General features: G+C 43.9%; 1 protein-coding gene across 3 annotated transcripts in view; it reads right to left on the bottom strand.

The window, feature by feature from the left end:
- Nucleotides 1-2,552: 2,552 nt before the first annotated feature.
- Nucleotides 2,553-27,567, bottom strand: part of ITLN1 (intelectin 1) — a 37,336-nt gene continuing 12,321 nt past the window's right edge. Inside the window, exons 2-9 of one of the 3 annotated variants that reach the window (XM_007976460.3) lie at nucleotides 11,501-12,234; nucleotides 11,260-11,323; nucleotides 9,862-9,960; nucleotides 8,466-8,713; nucleotides 7,672-7,830; nucleotides 6,933-7,053; nucleotides 5,658-5,761; nucleotides 2,553-2,829 (exon numbers count right to left, since the gene is read on the bottom strand). In XM_007976460.3, coding sequence (XP_007974651.3) covers nucleotides 2,677-2,829; nucleotides 5,658-5,761; nucleotides 6,933-7,053; nucleotides 7,672-7,830; nucleotides 8,466-8,713; nucleotides 9,862-9,960; nucleotides 11,260-11,317 — 942 coding nt within the window. In that variant the 5' untranslated portion in view covers nucleotides 11,318-11,323; nucleotides 11,501-12,234 and the 3' untranslated portion in view covers nucleotides 2,553-2,676. Of the gene's footprint in view, nucleotides 2,830-5,657; nucleotides 5,762-6,932; nucleotides 7,054-7,671; nucleotides 7,831-8,465; nucleotides 8,714-9,861; nucleotides 9,961-11,259; nucleotides 11,324-11,445; nucleotides 12,235-27,567 lie in introns of all 3 variants that reach the window. The other 2 variants (XM_073008216.1, XM_073008218.1) reach the window with 2 other exon arrangements.

The raw sequence follows: 27,567 nt of genomic DNA, 5'->3' as shown, positions 1-27,567 counted from the left end.
CTGATTCAATCACCTTACTAGGTATACGTTTATTCAGATTTTCTCTTTCTTCATGATTTAGTCTTGATAGGTTTTATGTTCCTAGGAATTTGTCCATTTCATCCAGGTTATATAATTTGTTGGTGTAAAATTGTTCATAGGCCGGGCATGGTAGTTCACGCCTGTAATCCCACCACTTTGGGAGGCCGACGTGGGTGGATCACCTGAGGCCAGGAGTTCAAGAACAGCCTGGCCAACATGGCAAAACCCAGTCTCTACTAAAAATACAAAAATGAGCCAGATATGGTGGCATATGCCTGTAATCCCAGCTATTCATAAGGCTGAGGCACAAGGATCGCGTGAACCTGGGAGGCGGAGGTTGCAGTGAGCTGAGATCGCACTACTGCACTCCAGCCTGGGCCAAAGAACAAGACTCTGACTCAAAAAATAATAACAATAACTAATATATATCAAGCAATTACTATAGGCCAGGCACTCCTTTAAAGGCTGTACATAATTATTTCATCTAATTTTTATGAAAACCACATGTGAGGACTTTACTACTCTTATCTGTAGTTTACAGATAAGGAAACTGAAACTCTGCTACACGAAAAATTTTTCAAGGGTCAGATTCATTTAGAAAGCTAGGATTTGGACTAATTCCATCTATTTCCAGAGCATAGACCTTTAAAAACTTCACCCTCTGGATGTGGGGCACAGTGAAAACAATGACAGGTGAAAACTTTCCCAGCTCAGAGATCTCTGTGGTCACGCCAAGGTGGCAGGGAGAATTAAGGTAAAGCCACCTTCTCTGAGAGGTCCTCCCTAACATTTCTTTCTGGATTGGGGATCGCTCTCCTGTGTTTCCACAGTTACCCGGGAAGCTCTCATGGGAGACTTTTATCACCTTGCACCTAAAGAGCTCCTGGGCTCCACCACCTGCAGCTTTAGAATTGGATTCATCTGTCTTCTCTATCAATTCTCTATTACCGTATCCCCAGCACTTAGCCCAGGAACAAGTACACACTCAATGAATATTGTTGGAATTAATTCATAAAGGAATATATCAAAGAGAAAAAAATGTTCACCTCTCTCTCCCACCACTGGTCTGTACACTCCCAGCCAACAGTGTCTGGCACACAAAAGGTGAGTCACATACAGGGGAACTCCAACCAGAGGTAAAAACATACTCTGGTTTGCCTCCTGTAGTTGGAAGAAGGGCATCTGAGAGTGAAGAGGGACAGAGATATCTGTGTTTCAGGATAGAGAATGGGGAAAAGAGGTAAGAGAGAAGGCAGGAAGAACAGATGACAGAAAATGAGTTATTAAAAAGGTAGAAAGAACTAAAGAAAAAAAAGCTCTAGAGAGCATACTAACAATTTCTAACCCAGGTCTAAATAGACCTAGTTTAAACAACAAAGAAAATCCTTCCAGAATTTTTTTTTTTTTTTTTTTTTTTTTGAGATGGAGTCTCACTGTCACCCAGGTGGGAGTGCAGTGGTGCGATCTCTGCTCACTGCAACTTTCACCTCCTGGATTCAAGCAATTCTCCTGCCTCAGTCTCCTGGGTGGCTGGGATTACAGGCACGTGCCCCCGTGCCCAGCTAATTTTTGTATTTTTAGTAGAGACGGGGTTTCACTATGTTGGCCATGATGGTCTTGATCTCCTGACCTCGTGATCCGCCCACCTTGGCCTCCTAAAGTGCTGGGATTATAGGCGTGAGTCACCACACCCTAACCCTCCTAAACCTTTTCTAAGCAAAATTCTTCCCCTTCCTCTTTCCCTTCTTCTTCCCCTTCCTCTTTCCCTTCTTCCCCTTCCTCTTTCCCTTCTTCCCCTTCCTCTTTCCCTTCTTCCCCTTCCTCTTCTAATTCCTCTAAGGCCTAAGAACTTTAAACTTCATTTTCTAGCCAGTGAGAAGTAATTGACACTTAGAGTGGGGAAGAATTGGAAGGGTTTGTCATAATCCAATTTGTATTGTAGAGGAAACACAATATTATGCCTAATAGTTAGTCATGGATAAGAACTGATGCCATCCCCATCCTATCTGTACCAATAACCCATTGGGAATTATTTGGCCACGTGGCTCCTTCTGAATGAGCACCTGCAGATGGGAGCCCAGGAATGGTTTAGCCACTGCCCAAGGAGAGTCACCATCATCATATCATGCCAGCCCATTCTTCCCTAAGGAGAACGCTCAGTCACTAAGGTTAGAACATACTAGATATCGATATTGGGTATATATCTCCTTCTTCTTTGGTGCACCCTCCAAAATGGACTCTTTTCTCCTTTCGGGTCTACAGGTTGAGGATACAAATTGATCAGTCCATGTGGGTGAGTTAGGAAGGGTTAGGATAAATGCTTCCTTTCCCCTTGCCCTGTATTCCTGGCTATTTTAAGGGCTATCTGAAAGGGAATTAGAGATGCCATGGTTCTCTGTCAGGATTCCGGAGTCCTAAGAGTCCAAACACACAAGCAGTTGAAGTTCAATCAGCCACAGCAATACACATGCTTTTGAAATTTCCTACAGTACTTCACCCCTACAGGAAAGGAATTCACAGAAACACCAAGCCTTGAGTCAATATGATTTATTAGTTTCTCTTCTGCCATAACATTGTAGCTACTGGGTAAGTTGTTCTCCATCCCTGGGATCTCATGGTTGGGAGGAGAGGTCTGGGTTCCCTCCCACAAAGCTCTCAATGATAGAATAGAAGCACAGCTGCCTCAGTTATCTCCCGGCTGCTGCTGTAACCAACATGAGTTCCATATCCACTCCAATCAAAACTAGAAAAATCTCCACACTGCCGGGGACTAGCCTCTGGAAAGTATCCTCCTCCACCAATGCAGTGCTGGGAAACAAAGAGAGGAAGGGGCAGTAATGAGAGATCTGCCGGTGAGGTCAATGCCATCTTAACAGCCGAATCCAGTCATTTCTGTGGTCCTCATCAGACTCTCCATTGACAGTGTTGATCTATCCTTCCCATAAAAATCTCTCTCTCTTCCTTGGCTCACCTATAATCCCAGCAGTTTGGGAGGCCGAAGAAGGTGGATCACTTGAGGCCAGGAGTTCAAGACCAGCCTGGCCAACATGATGAAACCCTGTCTCCACAAAAAATACAAAAATTAGCTGGGTGCGGGCCACATGTGGTGGCTCACACCTGTAATCCCAGCATTTTGGGAGGCCGAGGTGGGTGGATCAGGAAATCGAGACCATCCTGGCTAACACAGTGAAGCCCTGTCTCTACTAAAAATACAAAAAAAAAAAAAATTAGCTGGGTGTGCTGGCAGGTGCCTGTAGTTCCAGCTATTTGGGAGGCTGAGGCAAGAGAATGGCATCAACCCGGGAGGCGGAGCTTGCTGTGAGGCGAGATTGTGCCACTACACTCCAGCCTGGGTGACAGAACGAGACTCCTCTCAAAAAAAAAATTAGCCGGGTGAGGTGACAGGCACCTGTAGTCCCACTACTCAGGAGGCTGAGGGAAGAGAATTGCTGGAACTCGGGAGGTGGAGGTTGCAGTGAGCCTAGATAGCGCCATTGCACTGCAGCCTGGGTGACGATCCTGTCTCAAAAGAAAAAAAAAAAAAAAAAAAAAAAAAAAAAACTCTCTTCCTTTAGCTTTAGTGACATTATTGTCTTGATTTTCTTTCAACTCTTCTAAACACTCATGCTCAGAGCCCCTGTCTGTACTTTTCTTTCATAAATCCTCTAAGCACTGCTCCCTAGTGGAGGACCCATCTCCCTCTCGCTTATAAATTGCATGACCACTGTGGCCTCAATTACTAAAAATTCACTGATGGCCCCAAAATCTCCATCTCCTGTCGAGATACGTCTTGTGCTGAAGACCTCAAAATCCAGCTTGGATATCTACACAGGCATCTCAAGCCCCAAATGACCAAAACAAAGTTAATTATATCCCTCATTGAGCCAGAACCTATTCATCATCCAGACACTCTGACTTCATAAATGACACTCACCCAAATGAGAACCATGCTATTCTAGACTTCCCTGCTCATCCTCTGCATTCAACTGGTGATATGGTTTGGACTTGGGTCCCCACAAAATCTCATGTCAAATTGTAATCCCCAGTGTTGGGGGTGGGGCCTTGTGGGAGGTGATTGGATCATTGGGGTGATTTCACATGAATGATTTTAGCACCAGTCCTTTGATGCTGTCCTCATGATAGTGAGTGACTTCTCACGAGATCTGGACATTTAAAAGTGTGTAGCACCAGCTGGGCGTGGAGGTTCATGCCTGTAATCCTAGCACTATGGGATGCTGAGGAAGGCAGATCACTTGAGGTCAGGAGTTCGAGACCAGCCTGACCAACATGGAGAAACCCCATCTCTACTAAAAATACAAAATTAGCCCAGTGTGGTGGCTCATGCCTGTAAACCCAGCTACCTGGGAGACTCAGGCAAGAGAATCGCTTGAACCCGGGAGGCAGAGGTGGTGGCGAGCCTAGATCGTGCCATTGCACTTCAGCCTGGGCAATAAGAGCAAAACTCTGTCTCAAAAAAAAAAAAAAAGTGTGTAGCACATCCCCTGCCCTCACTCCTGCTCCTGCCACAGGAGACACCTCACTCCATCTTTGCCTTCTGCCATGTTTGGAAGCCTCCTGAGACTTCCCTAGAAGCAGAAGCCACTATATTTACAGTACAGCCTGCAGAAGCATGAGCCAATTGAACCTCGTTTCTTTATAAATTATCCTGTCTCAGATATTTCTTTTTCTTTTCTTTTCTCTCTCTCTTTTTTTTTTTTTTTTTTTTTTTTTAGACAGGGTCTCACTCTGTCACCCAGGCTGGAGTACAGTGGTGTGATCTTGGCTCACTGCAACCTCCACCTCCCAGGCTTAAGCGGATCCTCCCACCTCAGCCTCCCAAGTAGCTGAGACCACAGGCATGCACCACCACACCTGACTAATTTTTGTATTTTTTATAGAGACAAGGCTTCGCCATGTTTCCCAGGCTGGTCTCAAACTCCTGAACTCAAGAGATCCACCTGCCTTGCCTCCCAAAGTACTGGGATTATAGGCGTGAGCCACCATGCCTGGCCAGTATTTCTTTATAGCAGTGAGAGAATGGACTAATACAACTGGTATTCCATTTAAAATCACTGGAATTTATCAATCCCACCATTCGGGATTCCTGAACCTTAACATTTCAACCACACAAGGGATGGCCTGAGTGAGGTTTCTAGAAGGTGATGTCCAGGACAGTCCCAGCAACTCTCCAGTGCAGTGTGTATCTAGGCAAACCATGGCTAGGGTTGGGGAGGCCCAGGTTTTCTCTGAAATATAAATCTCAGATGAAGAAAAATAACACCTGTGTTTCGCAAGGAATCTCAGCTCTAAAGACTACTACAGAATGTTTCCGCACACAAACCTCACCCCACCTCCAAGCGATTAAGTGTTTTCTCACAAAGCCTGAGCACCCAGCAATGGTTCTTTGAAGCCTCACTCCTTGATTTTGGTCCTCAGAGGGACAGGATGTGTACACCTGGACAAAGGGTCCCACAGCCCTGGCCCCTGAAGCCCAGCAATGAGCAAGAGAATGTCACACAACCACACACATACACACATACACCAGTCATACCACACTCAACACACACACACATACCAACACACACTGACGAACGCGACCTTACTCACAGGTTCCTGTGGTCCCCACAGAGACTCACGTGTTCAGTGTTACATCCAGTGACCTTCATTCCAGCACACAAGGCATTGGCTGCTCTCTCATTATTAAATACCCTGAACTGAACAAATCCCGCAGTGAACTCCCCTGAAAACAAGAGGCACAAAACAGCATTCAAGGAAGATGCTAGAAATCACTTTTGTTAGGCCAGCCCTGAGATTCTCGATGCCAAAGCTCAGGCTACAGCCCAACACTCCAGCCGTACTGGTGGAGCCCAGCACCTCTGTGGCCAATGGCTGGTGCATCCTGGCCTCAAACTTAGCTAAGAGGGAACTTTTCCCAACCCCAGAGAGCAAGAGCTGGTCCTCAGAGAGGGTTCCTCATCTGCCAGAGGCTTGTGAAGAGAAATTCAACTCTGCGGGAAGATCACCACTGAACATCTACAAGAACTGAGTTTCAGCAGTTAACAGATGTATTCACTCTGTTCCTATTTACATTTTTCTTTTCTCCTTTGTTTTAAACTCTCGACTCCCAAATGTAAACAATAACAGCTTTGAGTTCTATAATATATGCTCAGGCTCTGTGAAGCAAACTATACTACCAACTTTGGCTTCACACAAAATAAACTCACAATAGAAAAAAGTCCTGCCATTTTTTTGGTTGTTCTATACACATGGCCTGGCCTGGTCCTAACAAGCTCCTGCAGGGCTGAGAGTGGGTTGTTAGGAGTGAAGAGTCTGGAGTCTGCAGCCTGGCCGGGCACGGTGGCTCACACCTGTAATTCCAACACTTTGGGAGGCCAAAGCGGGTGGATCGCCTAAGGTTGGGAGTTGGAGACCAGCCTGGTCAGCATGGTGAAACCCCATCTCTACTAAAAATACAAAAATTAGCCAGGCATGGTGGCAGGCACCTGTAATCCCAGCTACTTGGGAGGCTGAGACAGGAAAATCATTTGAACCTGGGAGGCACAGGTTGTGGTGAGCCAAAACTGCACAATTGCACTCCAGCCTGGGCAACAAGAGTGAAACTCCATCTCAAGAAAAAAAAAAGTCTGGAGCCAAATTTCTCACCCTAATTGATAACTCTTCCACATATGCCTTGTGATCTTGGCAAGATTCTAAATCTCTCAGTGCTTCAGTTTCCTAAAATGACGTTAATAACAGTTCAGATCTCAAAGGCAGCCATGCAAAACAAGTGAGGCAACACAGGGAACATTACAGAAGAGAACCAGGCCTCAGTCAGAGGCATAACTGTTACCTAGCACAGTTGAATGTATTCCCTTTCCTACTAAGAGTTCAGAGGATCATCAAAGACTCATGCTGGCCATAGGGTGAATAATAAGATGCTGTTTTCTGGGCATCACCAAAATCATAGACCACAGGGATCGCCGGGCCGTTGTCAGTAATACACTGTCCTACTCCATATTTCACTGGGAATTTCTATAAAGAAAGAAAAAGTCATGGAGTAAAGACAACAGATTTGCCATTACCAGCATCTCCTGGGATGCTGCCATTCATAGAAGGGAAACAATGCTTTCTCAGTAACTGAGATTACTTCAAAACCAGTCAAAATAAGAATCTTTCCCTGGTACTGCTGCCAGTTACTCAGGAGCTGTGATTCTGCGGCAGCCTAGACCACTTCATTCTCTCTCTCCTTCTCCCCAGCCCACCCACACTCTTCCTGCCCCCGCTGTCCTCTCCCATAGGTCTTTAATTATTATTATTATTATTATACTCTAGGTTCTAGGGTACATGTGCACAATGTGCAGGTTGGTTACATAGGTAGACATGTGTCATGTCGGTTTGCTGCACCCATTAACCCGTCATTTCCATTAGGTATTTCTTCTAATGCTATCCCTCCCCCAGGCCCCCACTCCTCCCATAGATCTTTTCTCTTGCCTGGCTCAGAATTCCTAAGAAAAGCAACAGAAGCCATTAGCAAATACAGGTTAGAAGAACATGGGAGACAGGCCCATTGAAAAATGATTCCTGCCCAACCTCTAACACTTGCTTTCTGAACACCCATGAAAACCAGTCCCAGCCAGCAGCCCTCTGTACCTGGTAGATGCCAAACAGATTATGTCCCAGTGTCTGGAGGAAGCCAGTGTCAGTGTGGTACCTCAGCAGGGAGCTGTTTCTCCAGTGCTGCATGGGGGATTTGTTGGGCACATGCCAGATGCCCAGGTCCTTGGCCTGGATGTCATAGTAGCCGGGGTTCTGGAAAGCAACAGACACTGAGCCTGACTGGGCCAGGAGGTCCCAGGAGGTAGAAGGTCCACACATGCAGCCTCAGCTGGACTGAGAGCTCTGGACTCCAGGTGAGCAGATGGCCAGCCACACTCAGACACCCCACTCCCAGCAGATGATCCCACCACACCCAGGGCCCTAACGGCCTTGTTAGGAGGAAGTTGTGATTCTACATGTAAGTTGGCTGGGCGTGGTGGCTCATGCCTGTAATCCCAGCACTTTTGGAGACCAAGGTGGGCAGATCACTTGAGGTCAGGAATTCGAGACGAGCCCAGCCAACATGGAGAAAACTTGTCTCTACTAAAAGTACAAAACTTAGCCAAGTGTGGTAGTGAGCACTTATAATCCCAGCTACTTTTGAAGCAGAGGATCACTTGAACCCAGGAGGCAGTGGTTGCTATGAGCCAAGATCACACCATTGCACTCCAACCTGGGCAACAGAGTGAAACTCCGTCTCAAGAAAAGAAAAAAAAAGTGCAAGTATTTCTCTCTTCTTCTTCAGCCCTTCCCCACATCCCCACCTTCCAGCCCTCCCCCCTGCAGGCTTGTGGTCAGCCACACTCCACTCCTCACCCTCACCCTAGTGGGTGGGAAGTGGCACCAACCTTGTAGTCATCACTTGTGGCTGCCTCTGCAGACCCAAAGGTGTTGTAGTTGGCCCAGTTACCGTCCCCCTCTGGGTAGTCTGCTTTGCTGCCCTGCTGACTGGACCAGTGATCACCCACCGTACACTTCCCATGCATGTCATTCTCGTGCACGCTGGCCACCAGGGTCCAGCCACCACCCCCAGAGGTCATGTCACAGAAGGTCTGGTAGATAACACCATTCTCAGTGCGGAGAAAATACAGGCCATCTGTAGAGAGAATCAGCCCAGAGCCTCACTGTCTGAGAGCTGAGGGTTCAGCTCAGCCCCATGACAAGAAAGGCCCTAGAAACCAGAAACATGGCCTAAAGGCTCCTGTCCTGAGTCACATCACTCAGTGCTCCCAGGGCTACTGGGGCCTCCCTGAGTTCAGAAGATCATGTTCCTGTAACTGAGGCAGAACATAGAATTGTATAAAATCCCAGTGACATTTTTCATAAAGTTAAACATGGAATTATCATATGACCCAGCAATTCCAGTGCAGTTCTGTCCCCAAAACAGTTGAAAACAGGGTCTCAAGCTGATGCTTTTGCACCAGTGTTTATCGCAGCATTAGTCACAAGAGTCAAACAGAAGAAACAATTCAAATATTCACCAACAGGTGAATGAATAAACAAAACATGGTGTGTGTGCATATATGTATCAACAATGGATAAAAGGGAATGAAATACTACAACATGGACAAACCCTCAAAACACTGTGCTAAATGAAATAAGTCAGACATCAAAGGACAAATACTGTATGACTCCAATTACATGAGGTAACTACACTAGGCAAATTCATACAGACAGAAAGTAGAATGCAGCTACCAGAGACTGAGGGAAGGGAGTTATTGCTTAATAACTCCATGTTATTTTTTGTTTTGTTTTGTTGTTGTTTTTGCTTTTGAGATGGAGCCTCACTCTGTTGCCCAGGCTGGTGTGCAGTAGCACCATCTCGGCTCACTGCCACCTCTGCCTCCTGAGTTCACGCGATCCTCCCACTTCAGCCTCCCAAGTAGCTGGAATTACAAGTGTGCACCACCACACCCACCTGCCACAGCCTCGTAAAGTGCTGGGTGAGCACTTTACAGCTGTGAGCCACCGCATCCGGCCCCTCCTAGTTACTAAGTACAGAGTTTCTGTTTGTGGTAATAAAAAAGTTCTGCATATGGATAGCAGTGATGGTTGCACAACCTTGAAGGTAACGAATGCCACTGAATTGCACACTTACTATTGCTTAAAATGGCAAATATTATGCAAATTGTAATATGTGTACATATACTTTACCACAATTTTTTTAACTAAAAGACAAAATGACTCCCAGAAGACACAATCCTGATACCCTCACTGAGCTCTGTTTGAGTGTTTATCACTCACCACATGCACTAGGGCACTTGTCTTTGATTTCCTTGCAGGTTCTGGGCAGAGATGAAGACGAAGAACAGGTCCATTCCTTGGAGTAAGTGTTAGCCTCATCTACGGAATATAGAGAGTTTGATTCTCATTCCTGGTCTGACACAAAACCTAGCCTCTCCTATCAGCAGTCACACTCATTCCACCACTGTAACAGAACCTCAATGCCAGGGTGGTAAGGCCTGAGACAGCCAGTGTCACACCCACTCAGCCCATCAGCGTCACATCCACTCAACCCATCAGCGTCACATCCACTCAGCCCGTCCGATGCGACAGCCAGCACAGGCTTAATGTGGGCCTCCCGCCACATGACCTGCCCTTGTACTGGGTCCTGCCTGCCCTAAGCACTGAGTAATCAAAGACATTAAACTTCCCCAGCAAGAGCTTGCCTCTAGAGAGAATTGCTGACAAGTCAACAGAAAATTGGATTGAGAAGAATAAATGGTAGAAGAAAGACAAACTCAAGAGAACGAAAGAAAGACTCTGAGGTAAGAATGGAGAATGGAAAGGCCAGACAGCGAGCAGGGCAGTTGCCTGGGAGAAGGAGGCAAGAGGGGTTGTCTCATGTCTTAGTCACAGAAGACCTTCAGTCCAGGTGACATCGTAGCTTCTTCTGAGAGAATAAACATGATTTATCAGTAGGAAGAGAATCCAAGGCAGGGAAAACAGCATATCCACAGGCCTAGAGAAAAAAAAAAAAAAAAGATACAGCGTGGCCCAGCTGTAGAACTACAAACTGCTTAATATGGGTGAAACATGGGGTGTGAAGTAAGGAGCAGTGAGACTAATCTCTACTCCAAAAAGTGCAAACTATTCGAACAGTCTAGGGGAAAAGCTTTGAGGTCAGAGGTGACTGATCTCAGTTTTCTCATACCTAACACACCGTTAATAAACAGTGATTTTGCAAAGATGAAGAAGATATTTTGAAACAGCCTTTTCTTTAAAAAAAAAAAAAAAATTTACACAGTGAAGGAAAATACAAATTTTTAAATGTCATTGTTATTCTCGTTGTAGAGAGGAAGACTGTGAAGAGAATGTTCTCCAGGCACAAAGCAGACCACGTAGTTCCCATGGAAATCCCACAGCCAAGACCACAGGAGTGGGCAGTGGCTGGGAGGTGGCACAGTTCTTATCACAGCCCCCTCAGGGCCACACAAAAGCACAGAGCCTGGACCCAGGACATGCCTCAAGCAACACGCTCACTGCCACAGGCCAGATCCCACCAGAGACCAGAAATCAGCACTCAGTCTACATGCAAGCCGGCCTCTGTGCATCTCAAAGACATGCTCTGTGTCCTGGGAGAGACCAGGATCCCAGGAGCCACCCAGCTGAAGGAACTCTGTCCCTAGCAGCGTGACTCACCTGTAATCCACCCTCTGGTGGCCGCAATGAGAAAAAGCAGGAAGCTGAGTTGGTTCATCGTAATCTAAAGAAAGCAAGATGAAGGTCACTGTCTTGCCCATCATTTTTCTCTACATCCCTGTCCCACCCCTGTCCAGTCCTACAAAGACTCCAAAAGCCCTTGCCTTTTGTTTAAACCTCACACACCTCTGAGACCAAAAGCAGACGTAAGCTGAAAACAGGGTTCCCCCAACTGACAGACCTTGTCGGAGTCTCAGCTGCACTTTACTTGGTTACAGAGAGCTCCTTCACTCTCTCTCTACACTGCAGCCTGGAGCTTAACAGAGTGCAGCTTTCTCCAAAAACACTCCTGATGTGGAATGAGGGGCTGAAACCTTTATGGAGAAAGCCTAGCAGGGTCAAACCCAGGTTTCCAGCCTCACCCTCCCCTGGCACAATGCCCAGTGCTGGGGAAGTTTCTGTTATCTCAGGGAGGTAATTTACACAGTGGAATTAACAGGTTCTGAAGAAAAAAAACCAATCCTAAATATCGCCTACTAGCATTGTTCCCGGATCTGGGGGTTTCATGAACCTGTGTCAAAGTCCATGAAAACAAAACGAGTAGACGAAGAGACTAACAAGAGTTGGCATTGATTTTGGGTTTTTGTGCCTTTCTTTTGTGCAAAATAAAAACTTTCTCTAAATTAAGCTTCTGCTGGCTTGGCACATTGGCTCAAATCCCAATGCTTTGGGAGGCCAAGGCAGGAGGATCACTTTGAACTCAGGAGTTTGAGACCAGCCTGGGCAACATAGGGCAACCACTTCTCTACTAAAAATAAAAATTAAAAAATTAGCATGGCATGGTGGCACTTGCCTGTAGTCTCAGGCGGGGCTGAGGCAAGGCGGGAGGGTTCTTGAGCCCCGGAGATAGAAGATTCAGTGAATTATGATCATGCCACTGTACTCCAGCTTAGGTAACAGAGCAAGACCGTATCTCTAAATAAATAAATAAATAAAATGAAATCAAACATTGGCCATACTTATCATTTCATAGAAATAGAAAAAGGAAATTTTAACAAGATGGGAAACTGATCATTTCTGAATAATGTGGTAAAAAGGAATAGAGGGGAAAGAGATACAAAACACACCAAAAAAAGAATAAAAGATTTTTTTAAAATGTGTAAATCTTTAGTTTGAATAAATTTAGCTTCACACAAAGACTCACTACTTTGTCTTTAATTTTGTCATTTTGCCACAAACTAGGGAAAATTTACTACAGACTTCATTTGAAACTGAATCAATATGAAACCTCTCTGATGCTTCGAACCTCCTGTCTTATTCCTGTTCCTATGTCATGAAGTTCTCAAATGCCACCCTGCAGCTATAATAGAATTGCTCAGTTCTTCCCCAGTAATATCATACACCTAAAACATAATGTCATTATAGCATTAATAATACTGCAATCTTTTGTTACGAAGATTGTGAATATCTTTTTTGTTAAGCTAATATTTACTATTTGTTGGTTCAAAGTACTGATTTGCACAAAATACTCATATATTGATAGAAGAAAATAAAATAGCACCCAAGAAGAAAAACTGCAAAAAAAGTTATACTTTTGTAAATTTAAAATCTATTAGAAGCTATTTGCTCTGTGTATGCAGAAAATGATTAATTATCTTAGAAATAGAGGTCTCACCAGGCACGATGGCTTACGCCTGTAATCCCAGCACTTTGGGAGGCCGAGGTGGGTGGATCACTTGAGGTCAGGAGTTCAAGACCAGCCTGATCAATATGGTGAAACCCTGTCTCTACTAAAAATATAAAATTATCTGGGTGTGGTGGCAGGTGCCTTTGATCCCAGCTACTCGGGAGTCTGAGGCGGGAGAATCGCTTGAACCCGGGAGGCAGAGGTTGCAGTGAGCCGAGATCGCACCACTACACTCCAGCCTGGGAAATAAGAGTGAAACTCCGTCTAAAATAAATAAATAAATAAATAAAGTCTCTAAATTTACAGTTTACAGTAGTAAATACGCATATATAAAGTTAACAACAAGGGCTCAAGATCTAGAGAAAAAATTCACCACCCCCTCAGTTGTTCATTACTGTGTAACTAGCCACCTGAAAACCTAATGGCTTAATTAATAAAACAGTAACATATTTGCAAACAAAAAAAAAGAAAGAAAGAAAGAAAATTTATAGTTCTGGTAATTTCTTTAGTTGATCCTAAGACACTTTTTTGGTATTTTGACATCTTTAATATCATTATGCATCTCATCCTTAGTGGTACATGATGCCATCTAATAGACTGGGAAAACGGTACATCTATTTTAGGGACAGTACCCCTTCTAACCATCATCATCCAGTCAGTGATTGCATCTCATTGATTCTGCCCCTACTTTCTCTTGAATCTGTTCCCCACACAACTTCCTCTAAACCCCACTGCCCTGGACATTGATTTAGTTTAGTCTGGTTCTTTTTAGCTGTAACTAATAGAAACCCCATCTCAAAGTGGCTTTTCTAAAAAGTAAATCTATTACTTCAGGAAATAGAAAATTGAGAGAGAGGGCAATATCCAGTCTTGCTTGACAGCAGCTTCTCTTTATTTTATGTATTTATTTATGTTGAGACAGGGTCTCATTCTACTGCCCAGGCTGGATGGAGTGCAGTGGCACAATCTCAGCTTACTGCAACCTCAACCTCCTAGGCTTAGGTGATCCTCCCGCCTCAGCCTCCCAAGTACCTGGGACTATAGGCACACACCACCACACCCTGCTAACTTCTGTATTTTTTGTAGAGACGGGTTCTCACCATGTTGGCCTGGCTGGTCTTGAACTCCTGGGCACAAGCAATCCTCCTGCCTCAGCCTCCCAAAGTGCTGGGAGTATAGGTACATATGTGACAGTATGTATGTGCACAAAGATGTAAGCGTGTGGAAGAAAGCCCCTCCCCACCAACTCACTCCAGTTCCACATCTACATCTCCAAGTGACTTGGAGAAGCTTTATTGTAAAATTACACATACAGAAAAAGATATGACATTAAATATGCAGTTTAATGAATTTCAAAAAAGCCAAATAGGATGTGTAATTATCATCCTAGCCCAGAAATGAAACTTTGGCAGCACCCAGAAGCTTTCCATATGCTGCTTCCAGATAACAGAGCTCCTTCCCAAAAAGTAATCACTGGCCTGTAATGGAAAGCAGCACTTCCTTGTGTGCATACCATATGGTTCCAAATATTTTATTTATTTATTTACACATATATATATATATGTGTGTTTTTTTTTTTTGTTTTTGTTTTTTGTTTTGTTTTGTTTTTTTTTTTTGAGACAAAGCCGCTCTCTGTCGCCAAGGTTGGAGTGCGACGGCGCGATCTCGGCTCACTACAACCTCCGCTTCCCGGGTTCAAGCGATTCTCCTACCTTAGCCTCCTGAGTAGCTGGGATTACAGGCATGCACTACCACGCCTGGCTAATTTTTGTATTTTTATTAGAGACAGGATTTCATCTTGTTGGTCAGATTGGTCTCGAACACCTGACCTTGTGATCTACCCAACTCAGCCTCCCAAAGTACTGGAATTACAGGTGTGAGCCATCGTGCCTGGCCCAAATATTTTAGATTTATAAAATGTCTTGATATCCAGTAGAGCAAGGCTTCTCACTTTGTTGTTCTTTTTTTGGTTATTCTTGGTCGTTTGCCTCTACACACACACACACACACACACACACACAAACATACCCTTTAGAATTTTATTGGAATTACATTGAATCTGTAGATCATTTTAGAAATAATTTATGTCTTTAAAATATTGAGTGTGGCCTGTTTCTTCATTTATTTGTGTTTTTATTGCTTTTTCACATGTAACATCTTCCTTATGTGTCCGGAATTGGTGGGTTCTTGGTCTCACTGACTTCAAGAATGAAGCCACGGACCCTCGCAGTGAGTGTTACAGTTCTTAAAGATGGTGTGTCTGGAGTTTGTTCCTTCAGACGTTCAGATGTGTCTGGAGCTTCTTCCTTCTGGTGGGTTTGTGGTCTTGCTGTCAGGAGTGGAGCTGCAGGCCTTCATGGTGAGTGTTACAGCTCTTAAAGGCAGCACATCTGGAGTTGTTCATTCTTCCCAGTGGGTTGGTGGTCTCATTGGCTTCATGAGTGAAGCGGCAGACCTTTGCTGTGAGTGTTACAGCTCATAAAGGCAGCGTGGACCCAAACAGTGAGCAGCAGCAAGATTTATTGCAAAGAACAAAGAACAAAGCTTCCACAGTGTGGAAGGGGACCCCAGAGGGTTGTCACTGCTGCCTCCAGTGCCCTACTTTTATTCCCTTATCTGACCCCACCCACATCCTGCTGATTGGTCCATTTTACAGAGGGCTGATTGGTCTATTTTACAGAGTGCTGATTGGTGCCTTTACAATCCTTGAGCTAGGTACAGAGTGCTAGACAGAAAAGTTCTCCAAGTTCCCACTAGGTTAGCCAGACACAGAGTTAGCGAGATACAGAGTACCAATTGGTGTATTTACAAACCTTGAACTAGACACAGAATACTGATTGGTGTATTTACCATCCTCTAGCTAGACATAAAAGTTATCCAAATCGCCATTCAGCTCAGGAGCCCAGCTGGCTTCACCTAGTGGATCCCGCACCAGGGCTGCAGGCAGAGCTGCCCTCCAGTCCAGAGCTGGGCCTGCACTCCTCAGCCCTTGGGCTGTCAATGGGACCGGGCGCCACGTAGCAGGGGGCAGCGCCCGTAGGGGAGGCTCAGGCCATGAGGGAGCCCACCGCAGGGCGGTGAGCTCAGACACGGCGGGCTGCAAGTCCCGACCGCTGCCCCGTGGGGAGGCAGCTAAGGCTGGGGTCTGGGGGACCCAGCGCAACCTCCGCAGCTGCTGGTCAGGGTGCTAAGCCCCTCACTGCCCTGGGCCGTGGGACCAGCAGGCCGCTCCGCCTGCAAGGCCTGCCAGAACTCGCACTGGCCAGCTAGCGCTGCGCGCAGCCCCGGTTCCCGCCCACGCCTCTCCCTCCACACCTCACCACAAGCAGAGGCGGCTCCGCCCTCAGCCTGCCCAGAGAAAGGCTCCCACGGTGCCGTGGGAGGCTGAAGGGCTCCTCAAGCACCGCCAGAGTGGACTCCCAGGCCGAGGAGGTGCTGAGAGTGAGAGCTGCTAGCACATTGTCACCTCTCACTTACAGGGATTTTGTGTATTGTTTCTTATTTGTTCCTTAGTGTTTGATTTTTTTTTTTTTTAGACAAGGTCTCACTCTGTCACCCAGGCAAGTGATTCTCCCACCTTAGCCTCCTAAGTAGCTGGGAACACAGGTACATATCACTACGGCCAACTAATTGTTTTATTTTTTGTAGAGATGGGATCTCACTCTGTTGCCCTAGCTGCTCTCCAGCTCCTGGGTTCAAGCAATCCTTACAACCTTGACCTTCCAAAGTGCTGGAATTACAGGCATAAGCCACCACGCTTGGCAGTGTGTGACATTTTTTGATGCTATTATAAATGCTATATTGTTGAAATTTTATTTTCTAATTGCTTGATGCTTATATATAGAAACACCTGATTTCACGAATATATATATCAATGACAGCACAGGAAAGACATAGTCTCAAAATAAACATAAATTTTCAGCTTGAATAAATTTAGTTTTATGAAAAATAATATTTTTTCTTACTTTTCTCATTTTGCTACAAACCAGTGAAAACACTCTTGTGGTGGGGGTTCATTCTAGAGTATCACGGGCCCCCAAACTACATTTTGGAATCACTGATCCACGACAAACTTCCTCTGTTGCTTCAATACCTGCTTTGCCATTCTGTCCCAGTGTCATTCCTCAATTTCCTGAGCATAAATGTCACTTATGCCTCTTCTCCCTCAGTAATGGAATGGATCACTTCCTCCTCAGTGTTGCCACATCCCTTATGCCCATTACTGTCTTAACACAGTAACATGACCTTTTCATCGTTTACATGTTTCTCACTACAGTTCTTAAGAAAAGGTTTATGAGGCACCATATTTGTTAAGCTAATACTTTATTTGTGGAGAGAAAATATTGAACTATTTATTTCCGGATGTTTTAACAAAAGGAAATAGAACAGTATCTATGTCCAAGACAAATACTCGATTTTTTTTTTTTTTTTTTTTTTTAGACATGGTCTTGCTCTGTCACCCAGGCTGGAGTACAGTGGTACAATCACGGCCAACTGCAGCCTCGACCTCCTTGGCTCAAGCAATACTCCCACCTCTGCCTCCTGAGTAGTTGGGACTACAGGCACATGCTACTGAGAGGTGACAACATGCTAGCGGCCCTTGCTCTTGGCGCCTCTCAGCCTCCGCGTCCACTCTGGCAGCAGTTGAGGAGCCCTTCAGCCCACCACGGCACTGTGGAAGCCCCTCTGTGGGCTGGCCGAGGCCGGAGCCAGCTTCCTCTGCTTGCCAGGATGTGTGGAGGGAGAGGCGCCAGCGGGAACCTGGGCTGCACCTGGCACTCCTGGGCCAGCGCCAGTTCTGGGTGGGCGTGGGCTCCGTGGGCCCCACACTCCGAGCGGCGGCCAGCACTGCCGGCCCAGAGGGCAGTGAAGGGCTTAGCACCCGGGCCAGCAGTTCCAGAGGGTGCACCGGGTCACCCAGCAGTGCCTGCCCACTGGGCCTCAGCTGCCTTCCCATGGGGCAGGGCTTGGTACCTGCAAGCCGCCAAGCAACCCCCCCCCTCCGCCCTCCCCTCTTGTCCCCCTTCCCCCTTCCCCCTTCCCCCCTCCCCCGCCATGGGCTCCTGCACGCCGAAGCCTCCCAGATGAGCGCTGCTCTCTACACTGCGGCACCCGGTGCCATCAACCGCCCAAGGATTGAGGAGTGTGGGCACTCTGTGTGGGACTGGTGGGCATCTCTGCCTGCAGGCCAGGTACAGGATCCACTAGGTGAAGCCAGTTGTGCTCCTGAGTCTAGTAGGGACTTGGAGAACTTTTATGTCTAGCTAAGGGATTGTAAATACACCAATCAGCACCCTGTGTCTAGCTCAAGGTTTCTAAATACACCAATCAGTACTCTGTATCTAACTAACCTAGTGGGGATTTGGAGAACTTTTCTGTCTAGCACTGTGTCTAGCTAAAGGATTGTAAACGCACCAATCAGCACTCTGTCAAAATGGACCAATCAGCTCTGTGTAAAGCAGACTAATCAGCGCTCTGTAAAATGGACCAATCAGCAGGACGTGGGTGGGGTCAGATAAGGGAATAAAAGCAGGCTGCCCAAGCCAGCCAGGGGCAATCTGCTCAGGTCCCCTTTCACACTGTGGAAGTTTTGTTCTTTTGCTCTTTGTAATAAATCTTGCTGCTGCTCACTCTTTGGGTCCATGCCGCCTTCAGAACTGTAACACTCACCACAAAGGTCTGCAGCTTCACTCCTGAAGCCAGGAAAACCATGAACCCACCAGAAGGAAGAAACTCCAAACACGTCCTAACATCAGAAGGAACAAACTCCAGACACACCATCTTTAAGAACTATAACACTCACGTGAGGGTTCGCGGCTTCATTCTTGAAGTCAGTGAGACCAAGAACCCACCAATTCTGGACACACTACCAAACCAGATAATTGTTTAATTTTTTGTAGCGATGAGGTCTCACTATGTTGCTCCCACCACTCCTATTCAACGTGGTGCTATAAGTCATAGCCAGAGCAATCAGGCAAGACAAATAAATAAAAGGGACCTAAATAGGAAAAAAGGAAGTCAAGCTGTCTTTATTTGCAAATGATATGATTCTATACCTAGGAAACTGCAGTCTCTGCCCAAAATCTCCTAGATCTGATAAGCAACCCCAGCAAAGTTTCAGGATTCAAAATCAGTGTACAAAAATCGGTAACATTTCCAGTCAGCAACAACATCCAAGTTAAGTGTCAAATCAAGAATGTAATCTCATTCACAATTGCCACAAAAGGAATAAACTACCCGGGAATATAGCTAACCAGGGAGGTGAAAGACCTCTACAACGAGAACTACAAAACACTGCTCAAAGAAATCAGAGACAATACAAACAAATGGAAAAACATTCCATGCTCATGGATAGGAAGAATCAATATTGTTAAAATGACCATACTGCCCAAAGCAATTTACACAATCAATGCTATTCCTATCAAACTACTGATGACATTCTTGACTGGGCATGGTGACTCATGCCTGAAATCCAAGCACTTCGGGTGGCTGAGGTGGGCAGATCACCTGAGGTCAGGAGTTTGAGACCAGCCTGGGCAACATGGTAAAACCCCATCTCTACTAAAAATACAAAACTTAGCCAGCTGTGGTGGCACATGCCTGTAATCTCAGCTACTCAGGTAGGAGGATCACTTGAGCCCAGAAGGTGGAGGTTGCAATGAGCTAAGATAACACCACTGCAGTCCAGCCTGGGTGACAGAGGAAGATTCTGTCTCAAAGAAATTAATTAATTTAATTTAATTTAATTCATATGGAATGAAAAAAGAACCCAAATAGCCAAAGCAATCCTAAGCAAAAAGAACAAAGCTGGAGGCATCACATTATCAGACTTCAAACTATACTGAAATGTTACAGTAACTAAAACAGCCTGGTACTGGTACAAAAACAGACACATAGACAAATGGAACAGAATAGAAAGCCCAGAAGTAAAGCCACACACCTACAACCATATAATCTTTGACAAAGTTGGCAAAACTCAGCAAAGGGTAAAGGACTCCCTATTCAATAAATGGTGCTGGGATAACTGGATATCCATATGCAAAAGATTGAAACTGGACCCCTTTCTCATACCACATACACAAAAATCAACTAAAGATGGATCAACTAAAGATTAAATGTAAAACCCAAAACTATAAAAACCCTAGAAAAAAACCTAGGAAATACCATTCTAGACATAGGTCCTGGAAAAGATTTCATGATGAAGACACCAAAACCAATTGCAACAAAAACAAAAGTTGACAAATGGGGCCTAATTACAGTATTTAGTAAAGAGCTTCTGCACAGCAGGAGAAACTATCAACAGAGTAAATAGATAACCCACAGAATTGGAGAGATATTTGTAAGCTATGTGTCTGAACAAAGGTCTAATATCCAGAATCTATAAAGAACTCAAACAATTTTACAAGAAAAAAACACCCCATTAAAAAGTGGGCAGGGGTGGGAGTTGCCAAGATGGCTGAACAGGAACAGCTTCAGTCTACAGCTCCGAGTGTGAGCGATGCAGAAGATGGATGATTTCTGCCTTTGCAACTGAGGTACAGGGTTCATCTCACTAGGGCTTGTCAGACAGTAGGTGCAGTCCATTGAGCAGGGTGGGATATCACCTCACCCAGGAAGTGCAAGGGGTAGGGGATTTCCCAAACCTAGCCAAGGGAATCCGTGACAGATGGTACCTGGAAAATCGGGACACTCCCACCCGCATACTGCGCTTTTCCAATGGTCTTAGCAAATGGCACACCAGGAGATTATATCCCACACCCAGCTCAGAGGGTCCCATACCCACGGAGCTAGCTCACTCGTGGAGCTAGCAAAACTCACTCACTGCCAGCACAGCAGTCTGAGATCTAACTGCAAGGCAGCAGCGAGGCTGGGGTAGGGGCATCTGCCATTGCTGAGGCTTGAATAGGTAAACAAAGTAGGTGGGAAGCTCGAACTGGGTGAAGCCCAATGCAGCTCAAGGAAGCCTGCCTGCCTCTGTAGACTCTACCTGTGGGGGCAGGGCATAGCTGAACAAAAGGCAGCAGAAACTTCAGCAGACTTAAACATCCCTATCTGACAGCTTTGAAAAGAGTAGTGGTTCTCCCAGCACAGAGTCTGAGATCTGAGAATTGACAGACTGCCTCCTAAAGGGGGTCCCTGATGCCCGAGTAGTCTAACTGGAGACACTTCCCAGTAGGGGCCAATTGACACCTCATACGGACAGGTGCCCCTCTGAGATGAAGCTTCCAGAGGAAGGATCAAGCAGTAACATTTGCCTTCTGCAGTATTTGCTGTTCTGCAGCCTCCACTGGTGATACCCAGGAAAACAGGGTCTGGATAGACCTCAAGCAAACTCCAACAGATCTGCAGCTGTGAGTCCTGACTGTTAGAAGAAAAATTAACAAACAGAAAGGACATCCACACCAAAACTACATCTATAGGACACCATCACCAAAGACAAAAGGTAGATAAAACCACAAAGATGGGGAGAAACTAGAGCAGAAAAGCTGAAAATTCTAAAAATCAGAGTGCTTCTTCTCCTCCAAAGGATTGTAGCTCCTTGCCAGCAACGGAACAAAGCTGGATGGAGAATGACTTTGACTAGTTGAGAGAAGAAGGCTTCAGAAGATCGGTAATAACAGTCTTCTCCGAGCTAAAGCAGGATGTTCAAACCCATTGCAAAGAAGCTAAAAGCCTTGAAAAAAAGGTTAGACAAATGGGCTAACTAGAATAAACAGTGTAGAGAAGACCTTAAATTACCTGATGGAGCTGAAAACCATGGCACGAGAACTACGTGATGCATGCACAAGCTTTAGTAGCCGATTTGATCAAGTGGGAGAAACAGTATCAGTGATTGAAGATCAAATGAATGAAATGAACCGAGAGGAGAAGTTTGAGAAAAAAAGAGTAAAAGAAAAGAACAAAGCCTCCAAGAAATATGGGACGATGTGAAGAGACCAAATATAGGTCTGATTGGTGCACCTGAAAGTGACAGGGAGAATGTAACCAAGCAGGAAAACACTCTTCAGGGTACTATCCCGGAGAACTTCCCCAACCTAGCAAGGCAGGCCAACATTCAAATTCAGGAAATACAGAGAACACCACAAAGATACTCTTTGAGAAGAACAACTTCAAGACACATAATTGTCAGATTCACAAAAGTTGAAATGAAGGAAAAGATGTTAAGGGCAGCCAGAGAGAAAGGTTGTGTTACCCACAAAGGGAAGCCCATCAGACTAACAGAGGAACTCTCAGCAGTAACACTACAAGCCAGAAGAGAGTGGGACCCAATATTCAACACTTTTAAAGAAAAGACTTTTCAACCCAGAATTTCATATCCAGCTAAACTAAGCTTCATAAGTGAAGGAGAAATAAAATCCTTTACAGACACGCAAATTCTGAGAGATTTTGTCACCACCAGGCCTGACTTACAAGAGCTCCAGAAGGAAGCACTAACCATGGAAAGCAACAACTGGTACCACCCACTGCAAAAACATGCCAAATTGTTAAGACCGTCAATGCTACGAAGAAACTGCGTCAACTAAAGAGCAAACTAACCAGCTAACATTCATAATGACAGGATCAAATTCACACATAACAATATTAACCTTAAATGTAAATGGGCTAAATGCTCCAATTAAAAGACACAAACTGGCAAATTGGATAAAGAGTCAAGACCCATCAGTGTGCTGTATTCAGGAGACCCATCTCATGTTCAGAGACACACATAGGATCAAAATAAAGGGATGGAAGAAGATGTACCAAGCAAATGGAAAACAAAGAAAAAGTAGGGGTTGCAATCCTAGTCTCTGATAAAACAGACTTTAAACCAATAAAGATCAAAAGAGACAAAGAAGGCCATTACATAATGGTAAAGGGATCAATTCAATAAGAAGAGCTAACTATCCCAAATATATATGCACCCAATACAGAAATACCCAGATACATAAAGCAAGTCCTTAGAGACTACAAAGAGACTTAGACTCCCACACAATAATAATGGGAGACTTTAACACCCCACTGTCAACATTAGACAGATCCACAAGACAGAAAGTTAACAAGGATATCCAGGACTTCAACTCAGCTCTGCACCAAGCGGACCTAATAGACATCTACACAACTCTCCATCCCAAATCAACAGAATATACATTCTTCTCAGCACCACATCACACTTATTCCAAAATTGACCACGTAGGTGGAAGTAAAGCACTCCTCAGCAAATGCAAAAGAACAGAAATTATAACAAACTGTCTCTCAGACCACAGTGTAATCAAACTAGAACTCAGTATTAAGAAACTCACTCAAAACTGCACAACTACATGGAAACTGAACAACCTACTCCTGAATGACTACTGGGTACATAAAAAAATGAAAGCAGAAATAAAGATGTTCTTTGAAACCAATAGGAACAAAGACACACATACCAGAAACTCTGGGATACATTTAAAGCAGTGTGTAGAGGGAAATTTGTAGCACAAGAGAAAGCAGGAAAGATCTAAAATTGACACCCTAACATCACAATTAAAAGAACTAGAGAAGCAAGAACACACACATTCCAAAGCTAACAGAAGGCAAGAAATAACTAAGATCAGAGCAGAACTGAAGGAGACAAAGACACAAAAAACCCTTCAAAAAACCAATGAATCCAGGAGCTGGTTTTTTGAAAAGATCAACAAAATTGATAGACTGCTGGCAAGACTAATAAAGAAGAAAAGAGAGAAGAATCAAATAGATGCAATAAAAAAATGATAAAGGGGATATCACTACTGATCCCACAGAAATACAGACTACCACCAGAGAATACTATAAACACCTCTACGCAAATAAACTAGAAATAAACGCAAATAAACTAGAAAATCTAGAAGAAATGGATAAATTCCTGGATGCATACAGCCTCCAAAGACTAAACCAGAAAGAAGTTGAATCCCTGAATAAACCAATAACAGGCTCTGAAATTGAGACAATAATTAATAGCCCACCAACCAAAACAAGTCCAGGAGCAGTTAGATTCACAGCCAAATTCTACCAGAGGTACAAAGAGGAGGTGGAAGCATTCTTTCTGAAACTATTCTAATCAATAGAAAAAGAGGAAGTCCTCCCTAACTCATTTTACTAAGGCCAGCATCATTCTGATACCAGAGTCTGGCAGAGACACAACAAAAAAAGATAATTGTAGATGAATATCCCTGATGAACACTGATGCAAAAATCCTCAATGAAATACTGGTAAACCAAATCCAGCAGCACATCAAAAAGCTTATCCACCATGATCAAGTGGGCTTCATCCTTGGGATGCAAGGCTGGTTAAACATATGCAAATCAATAAACGTAATCCATCATATAAACAGAATCAAAGACAAAAACCACATGATTATCTCAGTAGATGCAGAAAAGGCCTTTGACAAAATTCAACAACCCTTCATGCTAAAAACTCTCAATAAACTAGATACTGATAGGACGTATATCAAAATAATAAGAGTTATTTGTGACAAACCACAGCCAATATCATACTGAATGGGCAAAAGCTGGAAGCATTCTCTTTGAAAAATAGCACAAGTTAGGGATCCCCTCTCTCACCACTCCTATTCAACATAGTATTGGAAGTTCTGTCCAGGGCAATTAGGCAAGAGAAAGAAATAGAGGAAGTCAAATTGTCCCTCTTTGAAGATGACATGATTGTATATTTAGAAAACTCCATCATCTCATCCAAAATCTTCTTAAGCTGATAAGCAACTTCAGCAAAGTCTCAGGATAAAACATCAATCTGCAAAAATCACAAGCATTCCTATATACTGATAACAGACAAACAGAGAGCCAAATCATGAGTGAACTCCCATTCGCAATTGCTTCAAAGAGAATAAAATACCTAGAAATCCAATTTACAAGTGATGTGAAGGACCTCTTCAAGGAGAACTACAAACCACTGCTCAACGAAATTAAAGAGGACACAAACAAATGGAAGAACATTCCATGTTCATGGATAGGAAGAATCAATATCGTGAACATGGCCATACTGCCCAAGGTAATTTATAAATTCAATGCCATCTCCACCAAGCTACCAATGACTTTCTTCACAGAATTGGAAAAAACTACTTTAAAGTTCATATGGACCCAAAAAAGAGCCCATATTGCCAAAGCAATCCTAAGCCAAAAGAACAAAGCTGGAGGCATCACACTCCCTGATTTCCAACTATACTACAAGGCTATAGTAACCAAAACAGCATGATACTGGTACCAAAACAGAGATATAGACCAATGGAGCAGAACAGAGCCCTCAGAAATAATACCACACATCTACAACCATCTGATCTCTGATGAACCTGACAAAAACAAGAAATGGGGAAATGATTCCCTTTTTAAGAAATGGTACTGTGAAAACTGGCTAGCCATATGTAGAAAGCTGAAACTGGATCCCTTCCTTACACCTTACACAAAAATTAATTCAAGATGTATTAAAGACTTAAATGTTACACCTAAAACCATAAAAACCCTAGAAGAAAACCTAGGCAATACCATTCAGGCCATAGGCATGGGCAAGGACTTCATGACTAAAACATCCAAAGCAATGGCAACAAAAGCCAAAATTGACACATGGGATCTAATTAAACTAAAGAACTTCTGCAGAGCAAAAGAAACTACCAGAGTGAATGGGGAACCTACAGAATGGGAGAAAATTTTTACAATCTACCCATCTGAGTAAGGGCTAATATCCAGAATCTACAAAGAACTTAAACAAATTTACAAGAAAAAATCAAACAACTTCATCAGAAAGTGGGCAAAGGATATGAACATACACTTCTCAAAAGAAGACATTTATGCAGCAAACAGACACATGAAAAAATGCTCATAATCACTCGCCATCGGAGAAATGCAAATCAAAACCACAATGAGATAGCATCTCACACCAGTTAGAATGGCAATCATTAAAAAGTCAGGAAGCAACAGGTGCTGGAGAGGATGTGGAGAAATAGGAACAGTTTTACACTGTTGGTGGGACTGTAAACTAGTTCAATCATTGTGGAAGACAGTGTGGCAATTCCTCAAGGATCTAGAACTAGAAATACCATTTGACCCAGCCATCACATTACTGGGTATATACCCAAAGGATTATAAATCATGCTGCTATAAAGACACATACACACGTATGTTTTTTGCGGCACTATTCACAATAGCAAAGACTTGGAACCAACCCAAATGTTCATCAATGACAGACTGGATTAAGAAAATGTGGCAAATATACACCATGAAATACTATGCAGCCATAAAAAAGGATGAGTTCATGTCCTTTGTAGGGACATGGGTGATGCTGGAAACCATCATTCTCAGCAAACTATCACAAGGACAGAAAACCAAACATCGCATGTTCTCACTCATAGGTGGGAATTGAATAATGGGAACACTTGGACACAAGGTGGTGAAAATCACACACTGGGGCCTATCATTGGGTGGGGAGAGGTGGGAGGGATAGCATTAGGAGAAATACCTAATGTAAATGATGAGTTAACGGGTACAGCACACCAACATGGCACATGTTCACATATGTAACAAACCTGCATGTTGTGCACATGTACCCTAGAACTTAAAGTATTAAAAAAAAAAAGAAAAGAAAAGAAACCTGTGGTGGGCTTGAAGGTAGTGACTTGATATTTACTGAGCTATACTGGAATTCAAGTGTATTTCTTCTCTTTCAAAGAATAAAATCTCTCTTAACTTCACACACAAAAAAGTGGGCAAGGATGTAAAAGGCACTTTTCAAAAAGAGACATACATGTGGCCAACAAACATGAAAAAATGCTCAATATCACTAATCATTAAAGAAATGCACAATGAGATACCATCTCACACCAATCAGAATGGCTATAACTAAGGAGCAAAAAATAATAGATGTAGTTGAGGTTGTGGAGAAAAGCGAATGCTTATACATTGCTGATGGGAATGTGAAAAGCAATTTGGAAATTGCTTTTCAGCCACTGTGAAAAGCAATTTGGCAATTTCTCAAAGAACTTAAAACAGAACTACCATTCAACCCAGCAATTCTATTATTGGGTACATACTCAAAGGAAAATCAATGGTACTACTAAAGACACATGCACACATATGTTCACTGCAGCACTATTCACAATAGCAAAGACATAGAATTAACCTAAATGCCCATCAACAGTAGACTGGATAAAGAAAATGTGGCCCATACACACCATGGAATACTGTGCAGTCCACAAAAAGGAAAAAGATCATGTCCTTTGTAGCAACATAGATGGAACTGGAGGCCATTGTCCTAAGCAAACTAACACTGGAACAGAAAACCAAATATCACATTTTCTCACTTATAAATGGGAGCTAAACATCAAGTACACATGGACACAAAGAATGGAAAAACAGACACGACAGCTTACTGGAGGGTGGAGGGTAGGAGGAGGGTGAGGACCAAAAAACTATCTATCCGGTACTATACTTATTACATGGGTAACAAAATAATCTGTACGCCAAACCCCTACAACATGCAATTTACCTACACGTGAAATCTGCACATGTACCCCTGAATCTAAAATAAAAATTAAAAATAAAAATAAAAAATAAAACTTTTGGCTAAAAAAAAATTAATTAATTAAATTGAAAATAAAAATTCCATTACTTCAGCACTTT

Source organism: Chlorocebus sabaeus, chromosome 20 (genome assembly GCF_047675955.1).
Source record: "Chlorocebus sabaeus isolate Y175 chromosome 20, mChlSab1.0.hap1, whole genome shotgun sequence".
In the NCBI taxonomy this organism is placed as follows: Eukaryota; Metazoa; Chordata; class Mammalia; order Primates; family Cercopithecidae; genus Chlorocebus; species Chlorocebus sabaeus.
This window is presented reverse-complemented; position numbering and strand designations above follow the sequence as displayed.